General features: G+C 43.8%; 1 protein-coding gene across 7 annotated transcripts in view; it reads right to left on the reverse strand.

Annotated features, from left to right (window-relative positions):
- Positions 1-11,265, reverse strand: part of ARHGEF28 (Rho guanine nucleotide exchange factor (GEF) 28) — a 325,034-nt gene that overhangs the window by 166,003 nt on the left and 147,766 nt on the right. For 5 of the 7 annotated variants that reach the window (XM_010853539.1, XM_010853541.1, XM_010853540.1 and 2 more), the window contains exon 7: positions 7,691-7,763. In XM_010853539.1, the coding sequence (XP_010851841.1) occupies positions 7,691-7,763 (73 nt within the window). The other 2 variants (XM_010853546.1, XM_010853544.1) reach the window with 1 other exon arrangement.

An 11,265-nucleotide genomic window follows, 5' to 3' on the forward strand; every position in this document is an offset into this window, starting at 1 on the left:
GCTATGGTTTTTCCTGTGGTCATGTATGGATGTGAGAGTTGGACTGTAAAGAAGGCTGAGCGCCGAAGAATTGATGCTTTTGAACTGTGGTGTTGGAGAAGACTCTTGAGAGTCCCTTGGACTGCAAGGAGATCCAACCAGTCCATTCTGAAGGAGATCAGCCCTGGGATTTCTTTGGAAAGACTGATGCTAAAGCTGAAACTCCAGTCCTTTGGCCACCTCATGCGAAGAGTTGACTCATTGGAAAAGACTCTGATGCTGGGAGGGATTGAGGGCAAGAGGAGAAGGGGATGACAGAGGATGAGATGGCTGGATGGCATCACTGACTCAATTGACGTGAGTCTGGGTGAACTCTGGGAGTTAGTGATGGACAGGCAGGCCTGGCGTGCTGCGATTCATGGGGTTGCAAAGAGTCGGACACGACTGAGTGACTGATCTGATCTGATTGTAATAATACACAAAATGGACATTATATCAGCTTGGTATCTTATTTTAACCCTTGGACTTCTAATGATGAAACTGATTCTTTTCTGGGGACAGGTGGGAGAAAGTGGACTGGCAAAGTCAGATACTAAAAGAAACAGAGAGAAGGCTGAACTCCCTGTCAAATGAAAGAAACACAGATGACTTCCTGGGGTTACGAAGTACATTCTCTGGGTGTGATTGGTAATTGTCTTGCAAATGCCCAAGTACCTGACTTCAAGGTAAACAACGCTGACCAAGCCCTTGGATGGACATTTCACAATGGGGTTAAAATAAGAGCTGTGTTCCCAGCTGAGTAATCACCCCTGCAGAACAGCCTTTGCAAGGGCTATCCTAAATCCCCAACGCCTCAGGCCCCAGCCATCCTAGATAAAGGATCTGCATCTTGACAAGACACTGGAACCATATTCAACAGTTCCAAAAAGATACACAAAGCCACAGTATTTAAAACGAAAAAATCTTGGAAAGGAAAGTCTGCATGGATAAAACACCTCTTGGTTTTCCCAATAATATTTCACAGGAGAGGTTCAAATAAGGAGAATCGATCAAATGATTTGGCTCCTTAGTGAAATACAAAAGAAAAAAGTTGGTACAAATGAATCTATCTACAAAACGGAAATATAGTTACAGATAAAACAGACTTATGGGTACCAGGGGGAAGAAGGGGAGGGATAAACTGGAAGACTGGGATTTACATAAACATACTACTGGATATAAAACAGATAACTAGTAAGAACATACTGTATAGCACAGTACTCTACTCAATGCTCTGTAATGGCCTGTATGCGAAAGACTCCATGATAGAGGGGATGTATGTACACGTGTAACTGATTCACTTGACTGTCTGCCTGAAACAAACACAACATTGTAAATCAACTATACTTTAGTAAAACCTCTTGTACATGTATAACTAATTCACTTGACTGTCCACCTGAAACAAACACATTATAAATCAACTATACTTTAATAAAACCTTTTTAGAAAAAAGGAGAACCCACCACACAACACCCTCTTCCCGCATCACTCAGAGCACACAGAGAAGAGCTGCACCCCCATCTAAAGAACGCTCAAGCGAAAGATCTGCTCACCCGGTCACTGCGACATGAAGAGCTATGCCCTGATATCGCGACGCACATGATCACCACCACGTCCAGCCGCACGCTGTAACTCACACTCATCTCGAGATAGCGTTGGCTAAGCATCCCTGGTTAGATACTGGTCAAGGTGCCCCACCTGTATTTTCTCATTTAAACCTTATTTTGAAGGAAGTATGAAATGACACTCCCACTCCATTTTCCACAAAAGGAAACACAGCGGAGTCCCTTGCATCCTGTTGAGCAGTCAGCTCATGGCAGAGCTGAGGTTTTGAGCAGAGGCTGCTTGTTGCTGGTGTGTCATCAAGACATGTCTCTGCATGTGGGTCACAACCTCTCATCATAGCAGACAGGTCAGTCATGTGGAAAACAGCTCACTTCTAGGCAAGGACTCCAGTTTTGCACTTTTCCATCGTACAAAAGCTGGAGAGGACTCCAGAGCAGCAGTCCAAAGTCTAAGCATACAAATGTTCTGTGACAGAAGGGTGGCGGGTATCTACAGCATGGTGGGTAAGACCGTACCCACCGGAGTCCTGACTGCCCGAGCAAGCTGTCACCTCACACAAGTTACGTGACCCCTCTCTGCTACCACCTCCTTGTGGCCCCAATGTGACTCCTGACTCCCAAAAGTGTCCCTCTCCAGGGCCACGGGGAGGTGTGCCCTGCGAGTGTGCAAACTTAGCTCGGCTCCCAGCAGCACACCCAGCACCTCGAGCAGTGCCTGTCCCTCCACAGAGACGCGAGAGGAAGTCAGAGCAAGCACACTCCTTGAGATGAAGGGTTTTTCTTCCTCTTGGTCCTTTGGGGGACTGCTTCCTGACCAGTAAGGAGCACAGTGCCTGGCAGAGTGGAGCACTCATCAGAGGCTCACTGAGCAGTAAGTCAGTGGGTGTGCAGGGTGCCTGCCTGCTGCCTAGATCGGCTCTTGCATGTGGACCCCCGGCCCCTCCGCCTTCCGCATGAGACAGCGAGCGGGAAGCCCTTCTGAGCTGGCTGAAACTGCCACCCCGGCCCTGAAGGAGACAATTCCTCCCTCTCCCTTGGTGTCTGGCATTCAGGTTCCAAGCCCAACTCCCTATTTCCTTGTTAAAGAGAATGTGCAAGATAATTTGTGGTAAGAAGGCAACAATGTAAAAGACCAGTCGCGTAAAATTTGAGACAATTACACAGGGCTTTTTAAAACGGCAAAATAATAGAAGCAAATGGATTCACATAGTGGTCAGTAGTGTTGCAATGGCTGTATTTTATAGCCCCATACAATCTAGGCAGGTAACAGCCTCCCAAACAACATTAAAAAGTACAGTGGGCTGTGTGAGCTCAGCATTCAAGATGACCATGAGTACAGTTTTAAAAATGCCTTCCAATCCCCTTCTCGGTGTGAGAATTATATACTAAGATATGGACAGAATCCACATGATGGACAAAAGAGAGGACATAATAAGCTTGAGAAAGGGCAGAATCAGGAGAGATGAAGAGTAACATTCCCAAAGCACCTTCCACAGATCATTTTCATAAGATGTTGAAAATGAAGAAAAAGGGAATTCTCCCATGATCACGTCAGAGAACTCCTGGGTTAAAGAAGAAACACAGGTTTCTTGACTACAAGACTTACTAGAACCTACAAACATTAAATGTATTCTTGATTTGCAAAGTCGCAAAGAGTCGGACACAGCTGAGCAACTGACACACAATTTCCAACAGAGGGGTTTCATGTGAAGCATCTCTACTTATTTGGACAAAGAATTCTTATTCTTCAGAGCATTTTCCAAGGTTGGTATTCTATACAATGCTCCTTAGGAACTACTAGAATAGGAGATCAAATGAGGACAAAGATGGCAAGAGACAAAATGGAGTCAGTTGGTGGATCAATACACACTAATAATTAGCTTATTCCTCCAAGCATAGTGAAAATGAATGACCTTTTGGCCATTTATTTCATTTGCAATAACATCTCATCATTCTGGGAGAACAATTACAATCATGAAATTATGGAAACATAATTGATTCAGAGACAATAATAAAAACATTTATCACAGTAATAGGGAAAAGTATATTTCTAAGTTAAAGCTATTATTGTCTTTTAATCAATGGTAGCTATAGATACACACTTAAAACATCCCCCTATACCCCAGGAGGAGTAGAAAAACATGATCTATTAAGAATCTTCTATGATATCTCAAAGGGAAGGTTTACTTTGGGGGCTTAAAGGCGGGGAAAAAATCAAGCTCTTACACTCAAAAGGTTTTGTTCTTCCAGCTGAGTTGCCTGCAGGCTTTTGAATGAACAAAAACAAATTGGAGGTTTTCATTTTAGCTAAATACTGCCCTCTGCCGGAATGTACACACAGCTTCTAACATGTTTATAACAAGGGTATAAACATCCAAGCACTGTCTATAAGGTCTGTAAAATACACACATTAATTACTTGGCATTAGAGAACTTGTGTTTGTATCCAAATTCTTTTGCTTATTGATTGAGTGATTTCGGTCCAGCTGGCAGCCAGGTATATTAATATGGCTGACCCTGGGGCCCACCAAATTCAACCTCTATAAAACTGAGTATATTTTGACATGATCCTGCTTCTTATAAGGCCTATCCTACTCGGCGACACACCAGGGATGGAAGAATCACCCTTCTCCCTCACCACTGACACCCTACACCTTCAGGACAGTCCCCCTCCATCCCTCCATCTCCAATCTCCTCCCACTGCTCTGGCGCAGACCCTCTTCTGCATCCCGTGTGGCAGCCCCCGGCCCGTCTAACCCATTCTCCACAGTCTCGAAGAGTGCACTTCCTAAATAACAACCTGAACTAATTTGCTTAAAACAGTTTCCAGAGCTGTCAGGGTGGAGTTCTGATTCCTTGCCTTGTGTACAAGCCCTGCAGATCTGCCACCCTTGCAGGTCTATGTTCCTGGCATCTCTCTCTCTCTCTCTCTCTCTCTCACACACACACACACACACACACACACACACACACACACTCCCCCTATACTCCAGGGCCAAAAAGCGGCCTGCATTTTCCCCAGTGCATTATCTGGCTCAGGACTCTGTACTGTACATATTCCTATTGTCTAGAATTCCCTTCCCTCTCTTAGATCACGGCACTGGGGTCACCTCCACCAAGCAGCTTTCCCTGGCCACTCCACCATCACATGCCACAAAGTTCTCTCAGTGTTATTTGCCCATGACTCCTGAAGCACTTGTAATGTGCCAGGACAGCTTGTTTTACCGTGCCAGTTCCAAATTGTCAACTCCATCTTTTACTATTTTTTTTTAAATACTGAAAGTATAATATTTTTAAATAGTAAAAATATAAAATAGCAAAAACATCTTCTATTATTGTGATTATGTAACTATTACATGATATCATTGTATCATGATTGGTCAACAGAAAATAATAGAATTCTATATCACTAAAACTACCATTTAATACAGAAACCTGTAATCACTTTTTAAAATCAGACGCATAATAGAATTACCTTGGAATTTCTTGAAAAATACAAATGCCTAAGTACTGCTACTTTTCTCCAAAGCTCCAGATGTCTTTCTGATGAGCAGCCATGTTTAAAAACAACTGGACAATATGATGATCGTTTACTTTTATCTAGTTTGCTTCTCTTGTTCTATTTCACATTCAGTGCTCCCATTTCATTACGTTTCCCAATTTCTGTCTCTTTTTGTTGTTGTTGTTGTTGTTCTTTCTCAAGCCTTTTTCAAAAGTAGTAGAAAAGCTTTCGGATACATATGTGTATACAGTATGTATAATATAATGCATATTTTAGAAAATTTATGAATTTTTGCCTAGCTAGAAAAATTATGACATTTTGATTCCACTTGTTTGACTTAGTATGAATAGAATGTTAGATTTCTAATTTATTTGCACTGAAAACTTTTATATAGTTCCATGTATTTGGCATCTGGTATTACTGCTAAAAGTCTAGAAAATTTATTATCTTAGTGATTTTTTAAAAGTTTGAAAAAGGCTTGAAACTTCTAATCCAATTCTGAGAATATAAAAAAGTACTACACTGTTAAAAAAAAAACAAAACAAAACCCAGGAAGTTAACGAGTGATATAGTATTAATAAGTAAAGTACAAATATTTTTCAAATTTCACAAAATTTTATGCTGCTGCTGCTGCTAAGTCGCTTCAGTCGTGTCCGACTCTGTGCGACCCCACAGACGGCAGCCCACCAGGCTCCACCGTCCCTGGGATTCTCCAGAAAAGAACACTGGAGTGGGTTGCCATTTCCTTCTCCAATGCATGAAAGTGAAAAGTGAAAGTGAAGTCGCTCAGTCGTGTCCGACTCTTCATGACCCCATGGACTGCAGCCTACCAGGCTCCTCCATCAATGGGGTTTTCCAGGCAAGAGTACTGGAGTGGGTTGCCATTGCCTTCTCCAATGCATGAAAGTGAAAAGTGAAAGTGAAGTCGCTCAGTCGTGTCCGACTCTTAGCGACCCCATGGACTGCAGCCCATAGTGTCTACTATTTGTTTTCATATGTTATTCAAGTATTTAACTGTATTGAGCAACTTCAGCTGCATGCAACAAATTCTGATAAATTCTCTTTTCATTTTTATTCTATTACAAATATTTTCCAATGTTCCCTGTTATGGCTTCTTAGATACACTCATCATTTAAAAGTGGACATTTAATTTCCAAATACAGGGGATTTTCTTTAAAGTATCTTTAATATTAATTTCTCTTTTGGTACTAATTTCTCATTTAAATGCTTTCTCTGCAATCACTTTCTGTGTTTTTCTCATTCTAACTTTATTGAGTCTTTCAACGGCTAAGTCAAAGATCTCTTTTCGTAAATGTCATACTGCACTTGAAACTATGTGGATTATTTTCAGATATCTTTTGATGTTGATTTCCAATATAATTCCATGGTGATAAGAGAAGAGACTCTGTATTATTTCAATACCTCTAGACCATGAAATTTTTTCACCTTGTTTTATGTCCCTGGATATGCTCCAGTGTCTCTGAGTTTACAGTCTCCAGGAATTTGAACAGAATTTGTATCCTACTATTGTGTGAAAATTGTATAAATCTTAATTATGTTGAGTTGGTTTATAGTGCTTTTCAGGTCTACTATATCCTACTTCTCTGTATAGTCATTCTATTAATTTTTGAGAGCTTGATATTGAAACTCCAACTAAAAATCTTAATTTATCTACTTAAAAAACAATTGTAATATATAATGGAACCATATACAACCGTATTTGTTTGTTCCAAGTCTCCTGTAAATGGGTTATCATACTTTCATAACTTAAAAAAGAGATTTTTTTTTTAAACTGGACTTGTCACTAGGACTTGCCAACAGATCAGATCTACTTGTGTGTGTTGAAGGGGAAAGAACCTAAACTGAAGTAGAGATCACATGCCCTAATAAGGTGCCAAGTTGGGGAAAACAAGAAAGTATCATATTCTACAAATAAGCTGGATGTTACATGCAAGTGTGCCATCAACACGACTCCTCGTTATGATGTGGAACAGGGTATTGAGGATGCATTTTCAAACACACACCTCTTGCTATGGACACCCACCTCGAGCAGATTCAGACATTCAGCCTCTGAAGCGTCATCCGCGATGTGAACCACTGTGGAGGACAGCCTGGGTTGGGTGGGGCCGCCTGGACCCTGAAGACACTCAGCACCCCTCACCACTCACCTCTGCACAGCGGCGGAGCTCCCCGGACCCCACGACAATCAGGACACCCTCACAACCTCCATCCTCTAGGACCCACTTGCCCAGCACAGAGCAGAGGCTCCACAGAGGTGGAACGAGCTGGAGAACGGGAGAGTGAAGGAGGACTGAATGGAACAGACTGACCTTGGTAATGAGGGGAACGCCCTCTGAATGTCAGGAGAGGCCCCCCAAGCACTGTGGGAGGAAACCAGTAAATGTGACTGAGTAAAAAGTGGAAACGCACAGTACCTTTGGTCAGTGCTGCTGAAGGAACTCTGGGCCCTGCGGCCCCAGAGCAACCTACTCTTGCCTCCGAGTCCATCGGCTCCTGCTCTCCTTCTCCACACACTTCAACTCGCAACTGACTAGAGAATGCTGAGCACTTTCTGAGTTCCCCAGGTGGGGAAGGAGCATGCATACCTTCTTCAGTTTCTGCAGCGCTGGAGGGCATATCTGGTTTCTCCTCTGACGTGCCTTCTTGCTCTTCAAGAGCCTAAGAAAGGCAGGGAAAAAAAAAATCACTGAAAGCTGTTTGAGGCTTCAGATATGCAGCAAGAGATGCAGATCACAATCAAGGATCTGAGAGGTGAAACAGCCAGAGGCAAAGCCAGGGGAGGTGGGGGCAGATGGGGTGTCGGGGAACATGAAACAGCAGCCTGCATGACGTAAGAGATGGTGGAAGGAACCTGAGACAAGGGCCAAAACTGTCTCCGCTAGTGGTTCTCACTGCTTCCCGGATCACACCACCAGAAGGTTCTCAGGAGCATGAGACATGAACCAAAAGGGGGACAGAGAAGAGCAAAGCTTGAAATCAGTACGAAGGGCTGCTGCTTTATGCATCTGCCTGCCTAGACTCTCATCCACACCCTAAGACACAGGGATCAGGGGCCTGGAGAGTAGGGGGAAACACTAATACAGAGAGGACCACTGATACATGTAGGACCCAGGATGAGCATAAGCCAAGGGTTGCATGTTGGCCCAGGCAGGATCAGGCTGCTCCTGGCCAAGACTGGGTCATGAGCTGTAGACAGAATGAGGCTACCCTTACAGCCCTCTGTACTTCCTTTTCAAATGGATTCCACACAGTCAATGAAAATGTGAAGAGACAGAATTATGTGTTGATGTGTCAAAAACTATCCAAGCCTGCAACAGCACATGTTCCAAAACAAATACATGGCCGAACTGGGGCGGGCAACCCTCCAACCGACAGAGACCCCTAAACCATCTCCCCACCCTCCGCCCTGGGCACGCTTTTCAGCTCAGCGCATCAAGTGCTTATTCATGACGATGTCAGAGCATCTTTTTGAGGCCAGAGCAAAAAGAACAGGAAAATATACATAAATGACCAAATCACAAAGAGGCAGGGAACAAGCAGTCCCCAGTCACCCAGCCTCTGTGGCTATTACCTGTCCCTAGCCTGACTCCCAGGACACCGTACTCACTCTTAGGGCCCATGATGGAATGAATGGATGGACCAGAGCAGGTATGTCTGGGGAGGTACTAAGGAAACGACAGGATGAGGGAAAGCGTTAGTTGCAAAATTGTGTCCTGCTGTTTGCAACCCCATGGAATGTAGCCCGCCAGGCTCCTCTGTCCATAGGATTATCCAGGCACAAGTACTGGAGTGGATAGCCATTCCCTCCTTCAGGGGATCCTCCCAGCTGAACCCAGGTCTCCCTCATTGCAGGCAGATTCCTTACCATCTGGGTCACCAGGGGAGCCTCACAGGGTGAGTACCTGGGGTTAAAGAGGACTGGCCACACAGGTTCAAGGCCGAAGATGGCCCCTGACTCCACGTGTTTACCTGGGGGTCAGCCTTAACCCCCAAACCCTAGTCTCAAAGGCAACTGGCAAGTCTATGCAAAATGACATCAGGCAATGATAGTTTCTTATTACAAAATAAGGAAATACTTCTTTTTTAAATGGGGTGAAAGTTATGACCAACCTAGATAGCATATTCCGGAGAAGGCAATGGCACCCCATTCCAATACTCTTGCCTGGAAAATCCCATGGACGGAGGAGCCTGAGAGGCTGCAGTCCATGGAGTTGCTAAGAGTCAGATATGACTGAGAGACTTCACTTTTACTTTTCACTTTCATGCATTGGAGAAGGAAATGGCAACCTACTCCAGTGTTCTTGCCTGGAGAATCCCAGGGACGGAGGAGCCTGGTGGGCCACCGTCTATGGGGTCGCACAGAGTCAGACACGACTGAAGCGACTTAGCAGCAGCAGATAGCATATTCAAAAGCAGAGACATTACTTTGCCAACAAAGGTTCGTCTAGTCAAGGCTATAGTTTTTCCTGTGGTCATGTATGGATGTGAGAGTTGGACTGTGAAGGAAGCTGAGTGCCGGAGAATTGATGCTTTTGAACTGTGGTGTTGGAGAAGACTCTTTAGAGTCCCTTGGACTGCAAGGAGATCCAACCAGTCCATTCTGAAGATCAGCCCTGGGATTTCTTTGGAAGGAATGATTCTAGAGCTGAAACTCCAGTACTTTGGCCACCTCATGAGAAGAGTTGACTCATTGGAAAAGACTCTGATGCTGGGAGGGGTTGGAGGCAAGAGGAAAAGGGGACGACAGAGGATGAGATGGCTGGATGGCATCACTGACTCGATGGACGTGAGTTTGAGTGAACTCCGGGAGTTGGTGATGGACAGGGAGGCCTGGCGTGCTGTGATTCATGGGGTCGCAAAGAGTCGGACATGACTGAGCGACTGATCTGATCTGATCTGATTAAAACTTAATTTTTATTCCCGTAATTTTGGATACAACTTCAGAACACTTATATTTCCCAGCCGTCTTATACATTAATTTTAGCCAAGTTCTAAAACTAAATTATTAGTATTCGATTAACATAAAAAGCTTTGTTATGCAGAAAAAACAAAAACATGATTAAAGATATTGCTAATATTTTGCCTACTGCTTAATTTCCTAATAACTACCTTTACACTTTGGATATTTAACACAAACCTGTCATTTTCAGCATTTAATATTTATTACAAATGATCAGTCTACCAGTGTCAGCTATAATATCATGTAATAACATGAATCTGTTACAACTCAGAACAAGGATTGCTTCTGAATGGGATCACCATCACCTGCACAGGTCTTCTATCCTGTAGCGCAAACTCCAGTTTCTGCAGCAGGTTTTACTGTCGTCACACTAGAAGGCTGCAGGTAACTGAGCAATGCCTGAACCCAGACCCGGAAGCTGCCTCGAGAACAAATGAGTCTCTCAAAGCAAAGTCACTGTCTATAGCTATTACATAAAAATAGACTTTTAGGCGTCTAAGATTTAATAAATAAATATTTCATTACACTATATATAATTTTACATGTTAACCTAAACTGTAAAACTTTAGTGTGGACAGCCTATATGATGATCACTACCTGCTTACATTTACCTGGACTTGTCCAACTGGCTATAAATGAGATGTTCCCACAACCCCCTCCTTGTGTTCAATTAATTCACTAGAGCAGCTCACAGACATAGAAACATTTTACTTACTAGCTTCCAGGTTTATTATCAGCTCAGTTCAGTTCAGTCACTCAGTCGTGTCCAACTCTTTGAGACCCCATTAACTGCAGCACACCAGGCCTCCCTGTCCATCACCAACTCCTGGAGTCCACCCAAACCCATGTCCATTGAGTCGGTGATGCCATCCAACCATCTCATCCTCTGTTGTCCCCTTCTTCTCCTGCCCTCAGTCTTTCCCAGCATCAAGATCTTTTCAAATGAGTCAGCTCTTCACATCAGGTGGCCAAAGGGTTGGACTTTCAGCTTCAACATCAGTCCTTCCAGTGAACACCCAGGACTGATCTCCTTTAGGATGGACTGGTTGGACCTCCTTGCAGTCCAAGGGACTCTCAAGAGTCTTCTCCAACACCACAGTTCAAAAGCATCAATTCTCTGGCACTCAGCTTTCTTTATAGTGCAACTCTCACATCCATACATGACCACAGGAAAAACCACAGCCTTGACTAGACAGTCCT

This window comes from Bison bison, unplaced genomic scaffold, assembly GCF_000754665.1.
Source record: "Bison bison bison isolate TAMUID 2011002044 unplaced genomic scaffold, Bison_UMD1.0 scf7180017864329, whole genome shotgun sequence".
Classification (NCBI taxonomy): domain Eukaryota; kingdom Metazoa; phylum Chordata; class Mammalia; order Artiodactyla; family Bovidae; genus Bison; species Bison bison.